The sequence below is a fragment of the Amblyomma mixtum genome, chromosome 5, assembly GCF_055824585.1.
Source record: "Amblyomma mixtum isolate Tamu chromosome 5, ASM5582458v1, whole genome shotgun sequence".
In the NCBI taxonomy this organism is placed as follows: Eukaryota; Metazoa; Arthropoda; class Arachnida; order Ixodida; family Ixodidae; genus Amblyomma; species Amblyomma mixtum.
The window spans coordinates 42188596-42212215 of record NC_143016.1 but is presented as its reverse complement, the minus strand read 5'-3'; the positions used below and the strand labels follow the sequence as shown (position 1 = coordinate 42212215).

The window sequence follows — 23620 nt, the reverse complement described above, 5'->3', positions numbered from 1 at the left end:
GAAACCAAAACTCAGCGCTCAAGATGCGTCGCAAACCTTGTGCTAGTGTAATGTCCGCTGATGACGTGTTGAAATGACTGCGGCGCCGAGTTCAAACTGCTAGGAAGCCTCAACGTTCAGGTGCGCTACCCCGAGCTCAGATCGGCCAAGGAGCGAGTGACAACCTACAAAGAAATTACTACCCACTTCAAGAAAGAAAGACATATCTTCCCAGAACCACATAATTTTTTTTATTTTTTTTATTTATTTCATACTGCAGATCGTCTTACAGATCCAAGCAGAACAAGATAACACAGATACACGAGTAACAAGTAAAATAAAAAGAAATAACAAGTAAAATAGAAAGAAAAACTAAAAATAAAAATAAAAAAGGCATGCAGGATGACTATGCGCTTACATTTTATCATGTCAGAGAATTCCACTCACTGATGGTACGCGGGAAAAAGGAAAATTTAAAAGTGTCAGTTCTAGCAAAGTACGGGGTAAGTGAACCGGGATGATGGTGACGTGTGATGCGTGTAGCTAAAAACGATAAATAGGGTGCAGGATCAAGAGCCAGTTTGTTATTTATGAGCAAGGAAATATCTGAGTAAAACAAGTCAGTTGGCGGCAGCTCCAAACATACACTTTCTTTAATGCGTACATGTACTCCATATGGTTCCCGGAGCAGTACAGCCCCGTCTGTTCTCTCTCTGGGCACCAAAGGCAGACACACCGCACATCCTATACTCATGTACTCAAGACAAGCCAGCGCAGAGTCCGCAGCTCTCTACCCAATCTCAGTGGGAGGCCGCGCTGCTCAGCTCGGACCCGGAGGTTCAATTTCGAGTCACAGAGCGAGCCGAAGAGGTCGCCGAATGACATCGTCGGTCGGCCACCTGGCGTCCGGCCTAGAAGAGGAGCTCACCGCGGGGAGGGGAACATCACCCCAATCCGCGCCTAAGACTTCTTCATTAATAAAGTTTACCTCCTCCTCCTCAGCTTAGACCGCAACCGGCGTTATCGCTGGGCGCAAGAAAGAGGCTAGTCATCGTCCAACATGCGGTCGCCCATCCTGAAAGCCTTGACATGCGCTGCCAGCCATTATGCTTCATTTTATTTATCTCCGTCACTTCTGACGTGGCTACCAGACGCGCCAGATGTGAGGCGCCACCGTCTGTTCATTTATTCATTAGGTTCAGCTGCTGTTCGTTTTAATCGCTGCTTGTTAGGAAGCGCATCAGAGGTTCGTTTGCGGAGGACGCAAGGCTTTCGCGGCAGGAGCTGCATTCTAGACAACTGTTCTTGCGACTTGTAGCGCCAGTTTTACAAACGCATTGACATTATTTGCCTTCGGGGTGCTTGTTTTGGGGGTGCGCGTGCGACATAGCCATTGCAACATTGTGTGTCAGCTCGTCCAAGTGAGAAAATTTCAACGCTGCAGCATGAACACTGGAAGTGGCCACGCCAGGGAAACTCCAGTACTCTCGCCGAGAAAGTGGACACTGTGTTCGCTTATGTGAGCACTAAAATGGACGCGGAGCTAGCTTTGCGACTGTACGCTGCCCGACGTCGTGGCTGTCGTGTGCCAACACGCCCCGCATTAATATCGATATTTAAAGCCGCCACGGTGGTTGAGTGGTTCACTCGGCTGCTGATCCGAAAGACGCGGGTTCAATCCCGGCCGCGGCAGTCGAATTTCGATGGAGGCGAAATTCTCGAGGCCCGTGTACTGTGCGATGTCAGTGCACGTTAAAGAACCCCAGGTGGTCGAAATTTTCGGAGCCCTCCACTACGGCGTCCCTCATAGCAGCCGCACACTCTCTCACACACACACGCACGCACACCAGCTTCGCGCAGTGCAGCACCAAGTGTTCCTGCGTCTCCGCCGCAAGCGTTGCAGACTGCAGCTTGGGTGTCGATGGTTGAGTCGAAGCTTCGGCGGTATTCCAGCGTGCGCAAAGCACCCGCACGCAGCGATATCTTGGCGGCGAGGCTTCGCGCCGCGCCGTTCACTCGCTCTCAACACACACGCTTGCGCACCTCTCGCGTCCACACTGCGCCGGTAGTCTCCTGAATGGACGTCTGGATCAGCTTGAGCATCTTTTCAATTGCTCGTAGGCGTCTGATGGTTGGTTGGCTTATGAGGTTCAACGTCCCAAAGCGACTCAGGCTATGAGGGACGCCGTAGTGAAGGGCTCCGCAAATTTCGACCACTTGGGGTTCTTTTACGTGCACTGACATCGCACAGTACACGGGCTTCTAGAATTTCGCCTTCATCGAAATTCGGCCGCCGCTGCCGGGATCGAACCCGCGTCTTTTGGGCCAGCAGCCGAGCGCCGTAACCACTAAGCCACCGCGGCGGGGCTGAAAACGAGATTTTAAAACGAATTTAGTGGGCTCAATGTTGCTGTTTTATTTTGCTTTCTTTTGTTTATTGTTAACCTCTTCCAGCCTTTGCGCTCCTCGCTTCCTAGTTCCGGCTACCTTCGCTGTAGGGTTTACGGTCCTTGTCTTCGATCCCGACCACAGTGTTGACGTTGGCATGCAAAAACCTGTCTCATCTACGTTTGTTCACGATTGCGTTGCACTAAATGCTGCCTCCGTCCAATGCGCGGACGGTCGATCGAGTAGAACGGCAGTGGATAGCGATTGCCTTCAGTGAGCCGGTGGGCTGAACGAGCAAGGACGCATAATTCCCAGACATGAGAGAAGTCTAGCCGCTGAGGTGCATCCCGAGAAAAACTCCCTTTTCCTCTCACGTGGGCATGAGCCTTCCTGTCTTCAGTAAAGGTCTTTCGACTCGGTTCTTCTCGCAGATATTAAAAGCCTTTAATGCCTCATACTGTCGTTAGCAGACGCGTCGGCAGCCGTGTCGACAGACGCGTCGGCAGGAGTGACGACAGACGCGTCGGCAGCCGTGTCGACAGACGCGTCGGCAGATTCGTCCGCCTTTCGGCAAGGTTATTCCAGCATGAATAAAGACGCATCTAGTGAATGCATGGGCTTCATAAATAAAATAAAAGGAGTAGTCAAGGAAAGGAAAATAAAAATAAGAAAATAAACAAAAATAAAATTAAGATGTGAAAATAAAAATAAAAAACAATAAACTTAAGAAAAGGAGCAAAAAACAAACAAAAATATGAAAAATAAAAAGTAAATAAAAAAACGCCAGGGAACGCTTTCGCCTTGCAGCACTTTAGAGAGCCAAAGTGCCCCCTGAATTTTTTCCGTCTTCCTGCCCTTCTGGCGACACTATTTTAAATCCTCTCTAGTCGGATACAACTCGAGACCCGACAAAGGGCCCCCTTCCAGCCAATGGCGTCGGCCGATTCTCATCGTGGAGGGAGGGGTCTATCCCTTTTTATCAGCCCTCCCTGCATTGCCAAGCATGCCAATCGGCCGACGCCATTGGCTCCTTTTATGAGGTGGAAGTGACACCATCTGCTTCGTTCGGGCACACCTTCTCGGGCTGAAAGCAAGAACGTTTTTGTATGCTATACATTGCTCGGAGATGAAGAATGTGACGACGTACCAGCTTCCTTAATAAAGGCATTTTATTGACGTGGTTTGTACGAGGAATGGGGTCCACGAGAGAGCAGACACGAGTTCCCCGTGGTGCGTACAAAGATTTGCCTATTTACAGCGTTGTTTCATCGCGTCAGCCCCGCATAACGGGCAGTACTGTGCAGACACGCGAATGCGGTGAATGTGCATGCATGCACTGGCCCCTGCGTAATCAAGCGGTGTATTTTTAATCGCTAGTATGCTGCAGCTGCTGTCGTGGCAGAAGATCGCTAATATCCATTTCGTTCGCAGTTAAGGCTACAAGGTTGTCGTCGCTTGCAGGGAAGGTGCGACCACAGTATGAGCCCTGCCTTGCGGCATATTGTCATTGAGCCTGTTACAAGATGAGAGTCTAGAGGGCACTGAGACCACTGCTGAGTTGCAGCGTGCAGAGAGGAGAAATAAAAACTCACAGAGTTGACAGTGCGATAGCATTCGAAGCTGTTGATGCCTACACCGGTAGTGACGTGACGTCGCTTCCTTCCAGCCAATGGGAAAATTTCACGACTTTTTTCCCCCCCGGTGAGGCTTCTAATGCTCTGATAGGGCTCGTATATGAACTGCCGTGTTTTCAGTAGCTCGGACGACATGGCAGTGATGCAGGGAATGCGCCACATCAAGTCGCATATAGCTCAGCAGTTTAAACAAATTTTAACGTGCAGATCCGCTTAATTATGCTAGGCACGGTGCACGCGAGTACTCTCGTTTACGTCACTAGCGATAGCTATAAATTAAAACTGAAGCACGCGTTCATATAGCGAAGTGGGAAAATGTCGGTCATGATGATGTGGTGCAAACTGCTGTGCAGAAAAAAATAGATGAGTTGTGTTTTAAAGAACAAATTAACCAAAATTCGATCATGTTTATATAATTGATTTTTGCTACATGTATGTTTTCGATGGTTCTCACGTTAGCGGTGCCAGCACGACCACTAACTGCAGTCTCGGAACCAGGTAATTGGGTTCATGGTTGTCACTCGTGTTTCTTGGTCGTGATCCTGAGAAGCAAACGCATCGCATGCGGAGAGTGTATTCCGCTTCATCGTTCGTTAGCTAGGCGACTTGGCACTCTCAAAAGGGCGTCTCTGAAGACAGACTTCAGCATTACATTCTGGCCACCAAAATTAAGATGAGACGGACTGTACAGTACGGTCCACTGTTAGAGGGAACATGCCATCGCGCGGCCTCCGCACTTCGCGGAGCGCTACTGCCGAGAATTTGCGGGAATTGTCGGCACAAGAAGCATGTGCAGTAAGCATGGTGGCTGGTCGTTCCGCGCATGCGCCTGATGCCGCCCGTCCTCACCACATCTAGGCAGCAGGGCTTCGCCGCTTCGCGAAGCGCGGAGGGCACGCGATCGCTTGTTCCCTTTAACAATGGACCGTACTGTACATGCTTGTCCACGTTCGAGGATTCAGCACCATCGACTAGCTCAAGCTCAAATATAGAAACAAAACGTCGTCTTCCGAATCAGACAGAACTTGGTGGAGATGCTGCAAAAGAAAACAATATACTAAACGCGTGCGGTGACGAACTGCCGCCGACAGGGCCAGACAAGGACGCCGCGGGTGAACGTGCTCTCCTCGTGGAGGCCGACCAAAGGGGGCGCTCAGTCAGGCCTTATTATCACAGTTTCTCCGAGGGCACGGAGGACAGGAGGGCCGCTGCTACGGTATGGCCACCTTGGGGTACGTGCATCGTTCGCAGCGGTCGCCGAGAGGGTTCCCCTTCTGGTACTGGTAGACGTACGTGTCCTGCGAAAGGATAGGCACCATTAGAGCTGGCTTACAGAGGGCTGCCAACGTCTCCGCGTCGGCGTCGGCTTTTCGCTCCGTACAACGTGGCTGCTCAGCCGAGTTGAGCCACAACCATTGTTTTTGTGGATTTTTTGCTCTCGGTCAACGACGACGACGCCTTCATTTCTGTGACTCGGGCTATCGCGTTAAATACCCGTCCGCAGTGATCTAAAGAGACAGGAGCATAAAAAACGCTAGTTCTGTTTAGTTTTTTTTTTTTTTTCGAGCTTGGAAACTGCGGAGAATGCGTGCGAAACAGGAAGGCTTGCTTTACGCGTGCAGCACCGGAATGGCGAAAGTTCCTGCTCGTTTTTCGGTCACTTGGCGTGCTTACATCGCTCATATTGAACAATGGTAGTGTCGGACATGTAACAGAAAGACCTGCCAACAATAAAACAAGAAAAAACCAAAAATGTGATTTTTCTGCACTCGTTTCCTTAAAGGAGGCCATACAGCCAATGGCGTCGGCCAGTTCTCATGACGTCACTTTCGCAGAGGCACCTGCCAGCTACCTGCGATTTCGCACTAAGGGATTGGCTGGAGTACCTTTTTTGAGGGGCATTCCCATCTGCATTCTTAAGTTGTACCTCGCAGTAGTTAATTAATCATCATCTGACGTCTGCCTTGCAGTACAAACCACCTGCACTGACGTATCATTCAGTTAATTTCCAAAAGAAAAATCTGCGAAGGTTTAAAAAAAAACATCACACGGTGTATGGGATATGTACGGAGGAGGAGGAGGAGAAACAAACTTGTCGTAAGAGGGCAGGAATAGACAGATTGTGCAAGAAAATGTGCCACCCATGCAGGCGGCAATGCATACCTCTCCGCCCATGTACTTGGGCAGGTTCCTCCTGTCGATGTACTGCAAGATGCTCTCCTTGGTGCTGAATATCACGCGCTGCACGCCTTCGGACGGCAGCATGGCCTTCACAATCTTCCACACCGCTGCGAGATCAGTCGAGAGGGAAATGAACATATCTGCCGCCTGGTTCAGTCTTTACTGGCTTATTCTACTGCAGGTGGACACTGTGGGAATGCACTCACCCCCCCCCCCCCCCCCCCCCGTGGTTCGCTTTCCCGCAATGCACCCCAACTATGGTTAGCTCCCCCACAACGCACTCTTCTCAGTTGTGTTACTTTAACTAACAGAGGACGTGTGCGTCTTCACCCTTCTCTCGCCTCGCGACTTAATCTCACAAGTTGCTTGCGCCGCTGTGAAAGGTATAGCTCGCTCATCGAATTAAGTCCCTGAGATATTTGTGCAGTGTTGTGAGTATTTTTCAAGCAACAATCGCAACGATTGAAAAGATAGTTCGGGGTGGTGTTTCGAAGATACAGCGAGCGTTTCATTCACTGGTTAAATTAGTAGACGAAGTCCACATGAACACAGCACTGCGGTCTTACTGAGAAGCGCCATTCGTAAACACGGCGCCCGCCGAGCCGGCCGAGTCTCCTGTGCTCTTTTCCAGTCATGGGGTAAGGGATGGGGAACACGTTTTGTAGCGCACGGCGTTCTGATTGGCTGAGATCGCTGCAGTCTTCGCTGCAAACAGCTTGTGAGATGGGAGTATAGTGTCCGTCGTGCTAGGGACAGTTACATCCTGAACGAACGAAGGTGGTGATCTTTGTGATAATCAGAATGGGAGTGCTTTTGTTTTTAAAAACTAGCAACGCGTGCTTGAAGACAAAAGGCGTGAGACAGACAAAGTTCCGGGGAGGCGTTAGAATGTGGAAGCAGCCAAGCAGTATTTGATATGCATAAAATAGAGGAACGACTAAAATTGTACGCGTCAGCGGATTAGTGGAGCAGTACAAGGAAAACAGATGGTTAGATTAGGAAAGCGAGAAAGTAGATCAAGGGCTTAAGAGAACTGTCGCTATTTGACGCAGTTATTCGTGCCCTTCTTCGCATCTGCCTAGCAGGTCATTTAAAGTATCAGTCATATTGCTGCTCTTATTGCGATATGCCAATTGTTCCGGCGCCATCAAGCCACAGAATACACTGTAGCGTTCTTGTCGTATCGTCGCCAGATGACGTCAGCGAAGCTGCTCTCTGTGGCTGTCTTCTGTGTTTTATTTTTGCCTACAGTGCATGCAGCCTGAGAGAACACGATGCGCAGGACTGCTACGTGTCGCTAGACAATGTCTCCGAATACTCAGAGTTTAATTCGAGACCCGCAGATACCGTCCTTGAGCGCTGACTCCGAGTGACGTGTCTCGCCTCGAGGAAAAAAGGGGGAAAGATTGCACAAAGCGTTGACAACAGCGGGTGTAACGAACAAAGGCAAAAGCAGAGACTGGCAGCTGCGGACCGTGCGTCGCGTTACTGCAAACAGGAGCACCTACCGTTGAGAATCCATGGCATATTGTGCACGATGATGTATCCTGAAAGAGATCAAAAGAAGGCGTGGGTTCGGGCTGGTTGGCAATCCGTTCTTGACGACAAAGCGTGCAGAAAACGATGCGTAGTTATTGACCGCCATTGTAGGCAGATCGCGAGAGAGGCCCTGGAGATAGACAGGAACAGCGTGAGCACGCCATCAGTCGCTCTTTCGCAAAAGGAGATTTGGTATATGTGCCCTAACCACGTGACAACTTGACTTTGGGCTGTAAGTCACTTGTCTTACCATCCTTTCCTTTCTTTTTACCTATCATGCTCCTATATATTTCGACCAATGTTTCGATAAAATTCCGTTAGAAGTTAGCGCTTGTCTGCGTCTTTTCTCGCATTCGTCATTTTCTGCGCGCTTTGTTGTCGAGAATCAAACGACGAAAAACAGCGAGACCATTAGTCAACGTATTGAGGCGTTTGTCTCATTAAAAGGCGGCTTAAAATGCGACTCGCATTCTCAGCACTGAGACTGCTTCGCTGTTATTATTTTTTGCACAGTTATTGAAATGTTCGGCATCTCCCTTCCGCGTGGCACTTTAATTTCATGCGAGAAGCCGCTTGCACTGACCATCACAGGAGTGAAGTTCCTTCGTCTGCCAGAGACTACAGCTTAAGCGAATGAATAATTTCCATAAGAGCTGACCTTGATCAGTCTGTATCAAAGCCGTGTCGGCACAGATCAAGCAGCTTTCGGAGCTCTGTGGAGGAGTAGTTCACCGGGGAGAGTGTACCACCCTTTAGCGGTCCTTCCCCGAAAACCGGCATGTTCCTTTCTCAGTCATTACAGCCTCCATACAAACTTTGACGGTGTGTGCAATTCCTCATCTTATTTTCCTGTTTGGCAGCCCGGAATACAAAGGGGGGCATAGAGGTTATTCTTTGGGCTCACTTTTGTTTAGCCATGCAGTCATCAAATTCTTTCGGTTTCTGGTACAAATGGTCAAGGCTGCCATGGGGACAGTCCCTGGCTGGTCACAGAATGACTGGTTATGTCCCCCATTGTTTCCACACGTATGAACAGTGCCTCTCGACTTCCGTGCAGAACCAGGCCCTTCCAGTGGCGCAGGATATATATCGCACGCGCTACCATTGTTCTGTGGCGGTGTATGACGTGTCCTTCACTGAGCCTCGCCTTTTTCTTTCCAGTCAAGGCAGGGTCCCGCGGAAGTGACAACAGTGCGTACGGCCCGAAGGATGTTTACGCGCTCCATCGGCGAGAATGGAAACTCGGCAAGTTTGGGAAAAGCCCCGGCGGCCTCACCTAGCGCCCACGGGTACAGATCCCTGAAGACCGAGACGACGAACTTGACCAGCTCCATGTCCTGCAGAGGAGGAATGACGCGGAGGTCGTGAACAAAAGTAACTGTGGGCACGCTTACGTCACCATTAGAATGCACAGGCAGCTTCTTTATGGTTGCGTTAGTCGTCGGTCTATCAACCGCCATATTTGGACTGCTCGCTACAGTATCTGCTGTGCTGTGACGGTGCCGACATTTGCGTATGGCACACTTTTTTTCTTCTTATTTTTGACTCCGATTCTCTGTCTCGATTACTCACAACTCGGTGGGAAGGTTGCGATAGTCACAAGGTCATGTGACCCCTATCGACCAGTTATCAGATTTCGTCTCGAACATCAGCGGGCTTTTGGTGCGAGAACTCATGTTATCGCATCAAGACATTGTTGTACTGCAGCCGTGCTGCAACACGTAGTGTGTGCGTGAGGTGCAGGTTGTCGGCTTTAGAACTCCTCGAATTCTTGGGCAGCTGCCTCGTTTCAATTTCGAATGTGGCGTGTATGTACCGATAATCACTTTTGTCTGAACTGGCTAATTCGAACTCGTAGGGAGAGTGAAATTTGTTCGATTTATGCAGAGCTCAAGTTATTGAAATCGTTCTGCATTCCGTCGCGCGGTTATCACCTGATTAATGCACCTAGCTCATAGTTGGTGTGAGGAGAACATTTACTGCAATGTGGAAAAAAAAAGGAGGGGGGGTCCACACGGTTATTTGCAAAACTCTTGACGATCGTGGTCAGGATAAATGCAGTGAGACAAAAATGAGAATAAACGAACGAATATATATATATATATAAGCAAACAGCCAGACCAGGGTTGAAATAACCCCGCCCTGATGAATACACTGGCTCCCATTTTCACTTCGACCATGCAACCACTGCCCCACATGTTCTTAGGCCTAATGAGTGGCAGGTGGACGCTGAGCATTTCTCCTAGCGCTACCCCGTTTGCACCGGAGAGGGTTCCTCACACAGCAACTGCTGCAAAAATATGTGAAATGCACGCATCAGGACGTATACTACGTTAACCACTACCGTTATTCTCGGACGCTTACGAAGCTATATCCCTTTATGGTTACAAGCGGCGGTTTCCCGGGACAGCTGGCCGTAAAAGGCCACGTGCTTAGCGAGTAGTTCCTGTCGTTTTTCTCAGTTCGACAGAAAGACGAGCACAAGAAGCCATGTCTACTGCGCCTGCATGATTGACTAGACTAATTTTACTACGGGACAAAAGGGATCCCAACCAGGCGTCCTTTAAGGCTGCCAACCTGGCTTGACGTTCTTGATTTGGCTGACATAGCGTGAGGCGATTCGAAATCGCTGCACTCATCTCGCTTGCAGTGTCGTCATTGAAGCGCATCCGTTGCGTTAAGAGGTGCCGCCAGATGGCGCTGCCACGGAGAGGAGGAGGAGGAGACACGTACAACGTTGCTGATTCCGGCGTCGGTGCAGTCGAAGATGACGGTGACCCTCAGGGCGTCCTTCTCAAAGAGCAGCTTGTCCATGAAGAAGGCGAAGTACTTGCGCATCTCGTCCACCATCGAGGACTCCTTGCGGTGCAGCTTCACGCGCAGGGTCACTGCACGGGGGGAACCACACTCGTAGCACAAGCCGCCGTCGTTCATGCGATCGGCGGGCGTATTGGGGAAAACGCGACACAAATTTGCACATCATGGCCATTATTATTCGTTCAAAGATACCACAAAACAAATATTGCAGAATTATTCCCTACCATCCTGGCATCACGCTTCCCACGTCTAGCTAAATTTGAACATAGTAAGATTTAGTGAAATTTTAAACTGCAAAATGTCGCATTTTGCCCCACCAAATGGGGCAAAATGAAACGCTCTTCCAAAATCACCACAGTACTCATGCTCGCAATGAATGCACGAGAAGTTGGCACTGTTTTGTTCCGTGGCCCACACAATATACGCAGTTCTATACTGCCGGGTTTTGCGTGCTTCTTCGCTACGCGATGTTTTTAAAGTTCTTGCCTTCATCGCAACTTATTTCTGTTTTCGTGTCAGTTTTTCCTCTTTCGCTGAGCCGTGTTGAAATTCGATTCGGAGCGCGTGAGCGTGAGGCTTCGAATGCGATTCCGTATAGGCCAGACCGAATACAGCCTGATTCACTGTAAGAATTGTGTTGTACCAATAGCTGTTCATGCGTGCCAGAGAACACTTTCTATACAGTTTCTGCTTTTCGTATTCTCTCATTTTCTTCACTGTTCTGTGGTGCATGGGGAACCCCAAAACGCATGTTGGCACCGCTGCTGGTTGCGTCGTCCCTCTAGTGCTTTATTCATGTTTTCTGCGCGCTAGTCGACAGTAATTGTTTTCCTTTTCTACGTTCACACTACCCTAGAGAGCGCGGGTAGAGCTTTAGAGCAAGCAGTAAAAGCATTGCATTTGCCTTAGTCCCTCCTGAACATTACAACGTCGTATTTTGCCCCTCAGGTAGCCTGCTGCTAAAATAATTCTGTCTTAATTACACGAAAGCTTTGCATAATACCAGCAGCCAATTGTAATAACTAAGCACTTACTTTAATCTAGAGTGGCAGCATTGGCGCCAGAAATTCGCGCCTTTTCGACCGCTTTCTCGTTCACCAAGGCTCACTTCGCAATTTTTTTCTCTGCATTGATAGCGCCAATGTGGCCAACCTTGAAGTAAACTGTTGATCACTTGATGCGAGTCATAGCACACAAATATCGAGTTAATATAGTGGTTCATTTAAAAGAGGCGCTAAGCAATAAAATGTCGCGTTTTGCCCCATTCTACCCTACTGGCGCGGAGCAAAATAATGTGGCCTGGTTGGTTGTTCGGCGCGCAACGCTGTTCTTCTCCCCACTCTCTTTCTCTTTTTGCTGAGAAACTCGCCATTTCCTTCGGCGTTAACGATAACTGCAAGTCCAACCTCTGAGCATGTTACTGTTGTAACGCAATCAAATAATGTGGCCCCTCTCAATTATTTGCTCATTTCTGCGCGGAAAGCTGTTTTTGTTTTATTACTATTTCTTACTCTTTATCATTCTTTTTTCGCTGAGAAACTCGCCATTGGGAGAACGCATTCGCATTACGTGCCAGAGGCGTTCGATTCTAGGCGCCAGGCAGGACAGCACTGAATAGAGTGCTCCGTTGATGCTTGAATGTGATGACGCCAAAATCATCATCACTTGTAGCGCATAAAAGGGCATGGCGAGTCCCCCAATAAGCTAGTTTCTCTCTTACAGAGCCCAGTTTTCGGCGAGGTCTGCATATTTGACATCCCTGTTTTGGTGTGTTCCTTTTGGCTTTGTTTCATCATCATCATAATCATTTTTGGCATCTGCTTTGTCAACAGGAATGCTATTTCTGCAAGGTCGCAGTATTCGTGCTATATTCTTTGCAATCTGCTCTGCCTCTCCTGCTTGGACCGTAGATGGCCCACAGTTTGTAATGAATGAAAAAAAAAATAAACATAGGCAGTCTTGATGTTTAGGAGCCCCTCCGACGCCGAGACGACGATAAACGCCATTCCCTTCCCCCCCCCCCCCCCCCCCCAATTCCTCGTAGCACATTAGGGCAGAGCGCGGCACGCGGGGACCATGCTTAATTAAATAGAGAAAGAGAGTGAGAGAGAATAATCACTTGAGCGTTAATGGAGCAGCTAAGATAAAGAATCAAGGGCACAGCAGATAACTCGCGACTGTCAAAACGGTTTGCGCTTGCAGTGATAGAACGAACTAGACAGCATCTGAGCGTATCACGCGTTCTAGCTTGGCCATTAAGAACGGCTTTTCCCAGGTATACGCCAGTGCCGGTGGTGGCTGCTCACTTCATGATTGGCTGTTTGGTAGGCGGAAAGTGCTCAAGTTTCAGGTAAACTTCGTCACTCGTCAAATCGCCGGAGCGTTTAATTTGATTATAATTTAAGTTTATGCATCAACTCATTTTCCTTGGTTTTTATCTATTTTAGCGGGATTAGCATGCAATAGAGATAGACGGCAGCAAACGCATAGTAAAAATGCGCGTAAATATGCTGGGAGGTTCGAGGCTATGTATTCTCGTGAAACTTGTCGCCGCGTAGCCTATCCAGTAAACCTCATTCCATTTAGACGTGTTTTGCTTTAAAAAATCGATATGAATAGTGATGCTGGAAATTACAATAGTGCATGCTAATCGCCAGAAAGCTTGACAAACTTGGAATCATATGCATTATTTTTTCGGCACTTACACACGTGGCTTCCAAACTTGTCCGTGTTGTAGGGAACCAGTGTACCCTGGTTGAAGAACTCGATCGGGAAGCACTCTTCCGTTGCGTCTAAGGTTGAAGAAAAGCAGGAAAAAACAAACAAACATATTATTTCGCTTCTTGCGCAGTGCACTGAAGGAACAAAGAAAAGCTGAGGCAAGAACAGAATGCGAAAGCAATTGATGGCTATGTTGACGCCGCAAGTTGGTCCCGTGTGACGTCACTAGGTATGTGACGTCGTGAGTCATGAGAATAAGAAAATAAATTCGGGGTCGAGGTGGGCATCGAACCCGGGCCACCTGCGTGCGAGAAGACGTAACAGGATGGCGCGAAATTTAGAGAATGATGACGTCACACCCGAGATGAGTCACAATCGCTGCCGCATGCAAACAGGAGAGAGATGCGCGGCGCAAAACCGTGTCCACCGAAGGAACCAACACTAGTTTGAGCAACAGACATCGCAGACGAAATCCAGTGATGTCATCACTGGTTGACCTCAATGTGCTGGCAGTATTCCCGGAAACATTCGCCAAAATTTTGAGAAACCGTTCGTCGTACAGCTGTCCGGGTAGTGTCATAGCATTTCTCTTCGCATATATATATATATATATATATATATATATATATATATATATATATATATATATATATATATATATATATATATATATAGCTTGCATGTGTTAGTCAAGTTGGAGGCAAGAATCCCACAGGGGTTCTGACCGATGGCATATGCATGCACCCTCAGTTGCATGCTTGTGACAGTGCATTTCACCTTAAGGTGCGGTTGAGGTGCCCACCGAGATGTCGAGATGGGGAGTTGGAGGCTAGCTTGCGACAGGGGTTACTGCAGTTGCAGGTTTTACAACCCGAGAAGAGGACGTGCATTAACGTTTAGCGGTAAGAGGGAAAGTACAGGAATTCAGGGTTGCGCTACAGAACAGATATTCGGCTTTAAGTGAGGGAGACGATATTAATGTTCATACAATGAACCGTAATCTCACGGCTATCATTACGGTTTGGTTTATGGCTTATGGGGGTTTAACGTCCCAAAGCGACTAGGCTATGGGGGACGCCGTAGTGAAGGGCTCCGGAAATTTCGACCACCTGGCATTCTCTAACGTACACTGACATCGCACAGCACACGGACCACTAGACTCGCGAGGGGCCTGTCGAAACGTCAAACAATGCTGCACTCCCTTCCTAGCCTATCGAATCTACCTAAATTGCATACGAGATGTGGACCGCACACCGTATGGGCCCCTGCTCATCAGGGTTTGGCAGTAAACGAGGCAGCACACGCAGCCGCCCGCGCGCTCCCTCACCGGGCTGTTTTCTTTTCCCCATTCGATCAGGAACCCGATTTTAATCCGGTATACACCTTCAAAGATATTACAACCTACTATCAACATAGTCGTCGCCTTTACATGGGCAGGGGTAAAGACCATGGGGGCCTTTACCCCCGCCCATGTGAAGACCTCAAGAAGGCGGATGAGCGGCTCCTTCTCCGCCTTCTCACCAATACATTGCTGTGCCTGGCAGCCCTAAAACATTTTGACCCCTCCTTAATGGCAGCTGCCCGCACTGTAGAGCGGTGTCTTCGGACTTATCACATGGTGTGGGCCTGCCCTTACAACCCGGCTATTCCCCCCATCTCCAACCGGGATGACTAGGGACTCCACCTAGTGCTTGTAAGGATCGGTTCATTACGGGCTGATCCTAGCATACCTCCTGTCTATACCTAATAGATGTTTTCACCACCACCGTAGAATTTCGCCTCCAATGAAATTCGACCGCCGCGGCCAGGATCGAACCCGCGTCTTTCGGGTCCGCAGCCGAGCGCGATAATGCTACTGCGAACTTTTCTCAAAACTCATGCTTTTGGGTTCCTCCACGTGAGCAGACTTAAGTGCCTTCAGAATTTTTTTCATTACAAATTCCCGCCAATTTTCAGTCGTGCTGCCCAGCCTCCAGATGACAGCGAAAGAGCATAAATGTTATTGCTAATCCCTCGGTAACTGGCCTTTCATTATCCCAGAGCCCGACTTCCTTGCGACACGGAAGAAATGGCGAACGCGTTGGCACCGCTGGCCACGAGTGAGGCTGCGCTCAGTACTTCTCTAGTCGCACTACACGCTCTAGTCTGTTTATATTTTTCTTTTCTCCCTGGTTCCCAGTGTCCAAGTACAGAATTACGAACTGGCACACCATTTTTGAGCCTATTGGCGGCGCTATGCAGTCGACCGATTAAAAAGCGTTTTCGGTTCGCACCTTTGAGTCGCCCATAGCGGAAGCCCAATACTGCATCTCAGTCCAACTTAATTAAATACTCCCGCGCATAACGGTAAGGTGGCTCGTCCGTGGACTGGACGGAATATCTGCTCCTAGCTTCGGTCATTAGGTCGTCTCGCCTCCGCTATTACTTCTCCGCAGATTGCGCGCCGATATACATGCTGTGTACAGAGCTTCGTAAGCGCGTTCAAGGCCGCGTTATCTTGCACAGTGGGTGGACGAGCAGTGCGCGCGGCTCAACTGATCTGCAGTCCAGGATCTCACGAACCGGTTGAGGCTTTACCAGCCGTACACCGTTTTGTGCACCACTTTTTGCGCACTGCCAAATCTGGATGCCGATATCTGCGCGAAAACGCGGCAGCAGCAGGCAGATAAGCAGAAACGCCGCCAGCGTTGCCAAGCAGCGGAGGAGGAAGGCGTTCAGTGCCAAAGTCGTCTGAGGACGCGTCCGTTTCGACCAGCAGGTTCGTTCCCCTTTGCGCTGTAATGGCCAGTGCATGATCAGATCACTAAGTTCCTGAATAAAGACTCTGATACGCAAATGAGCAGAGTGCGAGTTAGACCCAATTCTTGGGATACTACAGTCAAGTATGCGACCACATTTAAAGTGACACTGGCCTGTAGGAGGAAGACATATTTACGAGACATATTTACAAGTAATGATTTTTCCTGGACAGGGATTAGTAAGTTACTTTCTGCACAAACTAATCTTCCTGTACCCTCAGAAAAGTCCTATTAACGTGAAATATTATGCAATTGTTTCGTCTCTTATTTTTATTTGTTCGTATCTGTAAAAGAATTGCGTTCAATAGTTCGCGATCTCCACTTGTATAGGTTGTGCACGGCTTCAGGGATGCACAATTTTCATTCGTTGCGGCACTCTCTTAGTGGCTTCCGTTTGCTTTTGGTCGCTCTTTTGTTGGCACCAAGTGTGCTTCAGCGAAATGAGCCTTTGCCTTCAGAATCTTTTCTCGTGTACAAATCTTGAAGGTAATGTTACGGCGCAGATATGACCTTGAAGGGGTCTAAATTAATAAAAAAGAAACAGGAGAAATTTGCGATGTAGGCAGGAATCGAAACCGGCCCTCCGGCATGCAAGACAGGGACGCTTCCACTCCGTCACGACTGTTTTTTTTTTATTTATTTATTGCCTGACTTTGCCAAAAATTGCACCAAAACAGCAATCACAATAAGATCGAGCAGACTATATACATTGAATAGAATGGGCTGGAGCACATAGGGCAGGTTCTCTCAGATCATGAATGGCAGTCTACCAATATCCCTCAAGAGAAAAGTATACAACAGCTGTATCTTACCGGTGCTCACCTAAGGGGCACAAACATGGAGGCTAACAAAGAGGGTTACACCGCAGCGAGCTATGGAAAGAAAAATGATAGGTGTAACGTTAAGAGATCGGAAGCGGGTGGAGTGGGTCAGGGAACAAACGCGGGTTAATGACATCCTAGTCGAAATAAAGAGGAAGAAATGGTCTTGAGCAGGACACGTAATGCGAAGGCAAGATAACTGCTTGTCCTAAATGGTAACGGAGCGGATTCAAAGAGAAGGCAAGCGTAGCAGGGGGCGGCAGAAAATAGGTGGGCGGATGAGGTTACTAAGTTTGCGGGGACGCGGTGGCTGCAACTGGCGAAGGATGGGGCTAATTGGAGAGACATGAGATAGGCCTTTGCCCTGCAGTGGGCGTAGTCAGGCTGATGGTGATGATGATGATGAGACAATGTGCACATTGAGGCTTCGTAATCAACCAGCCAAAGACTGGCTTCGTCCAATTTCGATGGAGGCGAAATTCAAGAGGCCCGTGTGCTGTGCGATGTCAGTGCACGTTAAAGAACCCCAGGTGGTCGAAATTTCCGGAGCCCTTCACTACGGCGTCCCTCATAGCCTGAGTCGCTTCGGACGTCAAACCCCCATAAACCAAACCAACTAAAATGCACGCAACCCAACAACCGGCTCTACTCTTGAGAGCCACACGGGAGGTTCCGCGGACGATTTTTGCACAGCGACAAACAAATCCATACACTCTTGAAAATCAATCCTAGCCGGTCTGGCGTGTTTGTCACAACGATATCCTGCGCCATTTACGAGCGCCATATACAGCGCAGGCCCAAGAGCGTTATGAGGTCAAACGGTGCCCCATCCTAATTGTCAGTGCTTAAACATCGACTTCCCTGCGCGTCAAGTGGTAGCTCTTTCTTTAATTGTTCTTTGTAGTACATCCCAAAAATAAACCCCTTCTCAGCAATGCAAATAAATATGGCCTGTTGATCGCCACGAATGTTTGGCTCTTGGAAGTGAATGAAGTGGGTCTAGTGAATGCACAGACGTCCAAGAAACGCATTTTCGAGATAAGTACTGAGGCGTGCATGAATAATTTAGTTATGAGGATGTAAATTACAGATATCCCAATTAAGCGAGTAGCGAAGTTATCCGGAACGCACTCAACGTTACAGACGCCAAGCCACGTCTAGTTAGTTGCCCGATGCACCGCAACTTTCGCTCTCTAACCACGTTCAACAGTAGGTAATTTGTTGTAACTTTGAGCGATTATAATCGCACCTTCTGGTCGCTTTGCCGGGACCGTTTGACTCCTTATTATCACTCTTCGCTTAATTGGCAGCCCTGTACGTTGGCGGACCTCATCTGACACCGGCGTCACCTCTTGCCTCAGTGCTGAGTGCCTGGCCAGACTCTGAGCAATAAACTCTGCCTGGTGCCAGCGTATACATACCGTTGATGCCGGACTGCTTCCTCCAGCGCAGCGAGTTCTTGGCCCAAGTGAGCGCGGCCTGGATGTCCAGCTCTTTGTGGCGCACATAGCGCCGGCAGAGGTCGTCGTTCTCGCGGATCCGCTGCACGTCCTTCGGGTGGTACAGCTCTGCGCACACGGGGAGAGAGGAGAGCGCCACTCTTGAGCACCGCTACCACGTGGGTGCTCTCGTAGTGTGGCGCAACCCTCACGTGGCTGCATTCGGCTAAAAAATATATATGTATTCGCACGCACGCACACGCATGACTGCGCGAGAAAAACGAGAAAAAGAAACAGGCGCTGATCGCGATACATAGCACATGCCACCTGTCATTTTGTATGGTATGGTAAGAGCAGCACGAGTCGACTAACCAATGCAGTCAATGGCAGCAATGGCGGCGCAATGCCTCGCCGCACTGCGCGCGCCCTGATACTCGGAAGGAGCTTCCGTGCGGGCACTTGTGCCGGAGACCTTGGCAGCAACGTCTCGAGAGGAGGGGAGACACTCGGCAAACAGCTCTCTCCTGCAGTCTGCAGTTGCCGTCCTCACTCCGACCGCTTTCTTTACGCTCCGTCGGCCCGACCGTTATGCAAAGCAGCGCGCGCTTGGGAAGATCGGCGTCAATGACACGCTCCGGCGTCCCCAACGCTCGCGGCGCGCACATGCCGTGGATGTGATGTAATAGGTCCTCGCTACGTGCTCCGCCGGGTCGCGGTCGCCGTGGATCAAATTTTGCTGCTTGGAGGTGATTTATCCTGGGCCCCGCAGGGCGCGACTTGTGTCTGCGCGGGGCAGACACAAACGCTGCATCCTTGGTGCCGTCTTACAGCGCATTCGCTCCTTTCGGTTCATTACATGTTCGCAAGAGCAGCTTTTGTTCTTATGCGAGACTGCCGCCTGCCTGTACACCTCAGTGGCGCAACAAAGTTGGGGCATTTGTTTTCAGTTGGCCAGCCCATTAATCGACCCAACTTTTCTAGACCTTGTTTGGCTGGCTGGTGGGCTGTGTTGGTGTGAGAAGCCACTGCGTAAAGGCGTACTCGCAAGCACACGTGCACGGCACAAGGGATAGGAGTTGCAGACACGTGTATCCCCCGCAGATTGCTTCGGCTAACGCCTTACATGCATGCACACCTACTGGTCGTCACATTATTTCCACACTACACATCAGGTACGAATCGGCTTTCACAGACAAGGCTTCATATAACAGCCTTAGTTTTAGTTATATTAATTTTCAACCAAATATTAAGGGACCATTGATGGAGTGTACTTAGTGTCCTATTGGCCTCGTTTATCACATCTTCACATGCGCTTGATGAGAAGAACAGTGAGACGTCGTCTGCATACATAACACACTTCGCATGCAGGTATTGATTAATGATATCATTTATATAAAGTTAAAAAGAAGCAGTTCAAGAATACTTCCCTGAGGTACGCCAGCAGTTACTTTTTTTACTGAGGATCGACAGCTATTCATACTAACAAACTGAAAGCGATGTGCAAGATATGACGCAAGAAGAGTATGAACACGACCCCTGAAGCCGTAGTCGAACAGTTCTGCCAAAAGTATATTATGACTGATGTAGTCGAAAGCCTGCGAAAAATCTATAAAAACACCAAGGGCAAGTTTCCTTTCCTCGAAACACTGTAAGAGGTGCTCTTTTTGGCTTAGTAATGCTGTCTCGGTAGATTCATCTTTGATGAAATCGAACTGCGAATGTTATTATTTGGTGTTTGTCATAAAAGCATGATATTCGTGTGTGGATAATTTTTCCAGTCTTTTAGAAAAGATTGGCAGCACGGAAACTGGCCTATAATTTGAAACGCAAAGCTTATCACCTTTCTTATACAAAGCTCCTTATACCACTCCTTCGTAGAAGCGCTGTGTTCAGTGAAGTCCTGCACTTTGTGCCTTTGAATGTGATGTAACGTCATCAGTACATTCATCGCAACTTGCGTGGCCCCTCTGTGCCCCTCTGTTGTCGAGAGACTTCTTCATCGATTGTTGAAGCTTTCACCCTGCATGCTTCCCGTTCTCTCGTTTTCTGTTTACTTAGTGCGCAGCTCGAGGCGAATGGGTCACTTATGCAGCTCGCCTTTAGACAGCTGTTCTTGTCTAGTGCGATTGTTTCAGAGAAAGGCAGCTGGCAACCTGCCGTAGGTTCGTTTCTGAAACTCCCGACCAAATCGGGCATGATCCGTACCTCATCCGCAGCTCTAAGGGCCTGGTTGCAGGCTCTGGAAAGAGAAATGCCCTTCTCTACTGCGGCCTTTTCTATTGACGTAGAAGAGCTTCTTCATTTGATTCCGCACGAGGGTCTGTATAAGGCTGTTAGGAAAAGAGTTGAAGAATATGGCGAAATAGCCTTTCAGAATAGTGCTGGCATTAGTCCTGGGCATTTTTTGGAGCTGTTGCAGTTTTACCTAAGCTCCATTGCCACCCTTCACGATGGGCACTTTTATGTACAAAAATCTGGTATTGGTTTCTGTTCGTCTGTTGCTTCCGTTCTGTGTGTCATTTTTATAGCCTTTTTCGGTAGACGCTTGGGAAAAAAAAAAAGAGTTTTTAAAGCACCCTGTGCGACATGTTTTTCGCTATGTTGACGACGTGCTAGTGATTTTATATAATTCACTAGTATTCTTAAAACCTTCTCCTCTCAGGGACAAGGTTTGAGTTTTACCCATGAAATTATAAGGGACGTCCAAGTCCAGTTTTTAGACCTAAAATTACAGTTCACCGGTGCCTACGTTTGTTAGTCGTATAACCCAAGGTCGGACAAGAGTCTTTTACCCTGCAGGAGGGCTCATTTAAAACTAGTGAAACGAGGCATCACTGTACCTCTTTACCCTTCAGAAATCCTCTGTACACACAGTATCATCCAGTTTTCGATGCCAGGTCGAGCGTCTTCTGTCTCCTGGCTACCCGCATCACTTATTAAGCAGCACATGCGAAAGCCTCCTTCAAGAGCTGACAGCTTCAGAATCGAAAGAGCAACGATGAGACCGAAAAGCGCCCCTTGTCGTGCCATATTTTCATTTTCTGTCCCACAACATTAAGAAGGGTGCACAAAGATATAGGGTTCGAGTCGTTTTCCAGCGCCCTGCAAACTCAAAAAAAGTCTGTCCACTGCTGACAAAAGCAAAAAAAGAAATCCAGCTCATGCAAGAAAAAAATATCAGCGCTATAGTTCACTAAATGCATATCCGGTGTTATCTGCGAGATACCTCCGTCGTGCGGCCAGTAGTCCTTTATAAGACAAACTGGGCGCTGTTTTAATGACCGTGCTCTGGAACATAAGCGATTCTTGCGCACCGGCACAGGCAATAATGTTCCCCTACACTGGGAGAGCTGCGACAGCAAAAGCTGTTTACCTTATCTGAAGAAGACAGAACTCCCGTCAGAGGCAAAGCCAAAAACGGAAAGAGAAATAATGGAGGCACTCACGGCCAAAAGGGGTGACAACTGCGTCAGTTTACCTTCTTTATCTCTATCAAGAAAAGAGACATAATCCTTAGATGGGCATATCCAGTCTCTCCATCGGTTTTAATGCACACGTGGCCTTGGCATTTTCTTAGTCGCTGCCTCGAGCATGATTTCTTTGCGTTTGTACCTTGTTTGTTATGTTAATACCGCTTATAAGTCCCCCGTTTTCAAGAAATGAATCCACTTGAAAGTTCTGCGCTCTGTGTGTGCGACATTGCGTTCTCCTCTCGTCCCGTCATCTTCGCACAGTTTTATATTTGCCGTTCCTGTGAACCAACTAGCCCAGCATCGCGCCTTACGTAGTTATTTTCCTTTAGTCACCGTACCCGTGTCCATGTGCATAGGCTGTGTCCCGAACGGGCACGGCACGAACTTTGAGCCTCAACCCATCCGTCTTTCCTTTCCTCGCCCTCACGTTTTTTTTTTGTTTTGTTTTTTAAAGCAAATCCTCCCTTACCCTCGTGTGTGTGCCCATGTCAGGTTGGGACACGTCGCACTATAGGTTCAATCCGACGAGTTCTAGGCGGCTGTTTTTGTCTCTTACGTTAACTTCTTGCACACAATTCTGGGTGGTAATTTCGCACAAACCGATGCACAGGCGGGACGACTAAAACGTCATGCCCATCAGTGAGTGGAAATCCCCCCCCCCCCCCCCCCCCCCCTTTTTTTTTTTGCGCTGTCAATTCCCAGCATAAGAGCGACTGCTGAACACGAAACAAGTCTCTCGCCGGCGGTGTTTCTCTCCGACAGCTCGCCTGAGCGCATCGAGTGTACAATTTGGCAGCCGCCGAGGAGTGGGTCGGCCCAAAGACAACACCGGACCGGTTGCGTGACGCCCGGCTCCACCAAAGCGAGGACGCTTAGCTCTGGCGTCATCCCGTACGTAAACAACACGCTTTCTGTGCAGAAAAGAGAAATCTTCATTCGCTACCAACTCTCTGCGCGGCTTCTGGCCTTAAAGACTTTCCGCAGCCCGGCTTCAGCAACAGCCCTATTTACCGAGAACCGAAAATCGGCTGCCAGCAACGTCTCGACCTCGATTTTTAATAAACCCCTGGGTTAAAAAAAAAATAAAACGTGAGGAATGTAATGAACAAAGCCTTGTGCAAGCTGCACTAATGCTTCATCTATTTCCATCCAGGTGCGCAATTACGGCAACGACGCTAACGCCAAATGTGAGTTGGTCATTAGTTTCCCTCTGTGTAACCGGGAGAAACTGCGGCGCAAAGGCATATCGTCACCCACACACTCTTCATTTATTTGCAGTGAGGAATGCCCCCATTGACACAGGACTCGAAGTGTGGCACTGCTCACTGAGAAGGCGGCGGCGCAGTTTCCGGGGGCTGTCATGTTCTTGCGAGTAGTTGCCTCTGATTGTATACGGCGAAAGGAACGGGGAACTTTCAGTTAGCGTTAGCATGTTCGCTGTTCTTGCATACGTCAAAGTAAATGAATTAGTAGACAAAACATTCAGCAGCTTGCGTGTTCTTTTTATTCGCACCATGCCTTTAGGTGAGCTTATGCTTTGGACACGTTGGACTTCGAGTACTTTCTTTATTCGGCTTCCGTGGCGATCCAAGCTGCCCCAGTTGTCTTTCTAATCGCTTCGCACGCTCATTACGCCACCAATTCCGTACAGAGGTCGCCACCTTCGTCCACCTGCTGTCATTGTGAACAAGGGACCCGTGCGGGCCCCGAAACGTCGATCTGTTTTTCTCCTATTCTAATTTAGCGAATGCTCATTTATTGCTATTATGTTACCCCACCCACAGCAGACGGGATTACGCCAAACACTCAGCAACCGTGCAGCAACAGGGA

General features: G+C 48.9%; 1 protein-coding gene across 1 annotated transcript in view; it reads right to left on the bottom strand.

The window, feature by feature from the left end:
* Positions 1-4881: 4881 nt before the first annotated feature.
* LOC149341903 (motile sperm domain-containing protein 2-like) overlaps positions 4882-23620 on the bottom strand; it is a 46793-nt gene continuing 28054 nt past the window's right edge. Inside the window, exons 2-8 of the mRNA XM_089544199.1 lie at positions 18300-18446; positions 13244-13330; positions 10455-10609; positions 8998-9058; positions 7691-7729; positions 6165-6289; positions 4882-5299 (exon numbers count right to left, since the gene is read on the bottom strand). Of these exons, the coding sequence (XP_089400325.1) occupies positions 5213-5299; positions 6165-6289; positions 7691-7729; positions 8998-9058; positions 10455-10609; positions 13244-13330; positions 18300-18446 (701 nt within the window). The 3' untranslated portion in view covers positions 4882-5212. The remainder of the gene's footprint in view (positions 5300-6164; positions 6290-7690; positions 7730-8997; positions 9059-10454; positions 10610-13243; positions 13331-18299; positions 18447-23620) is intronic.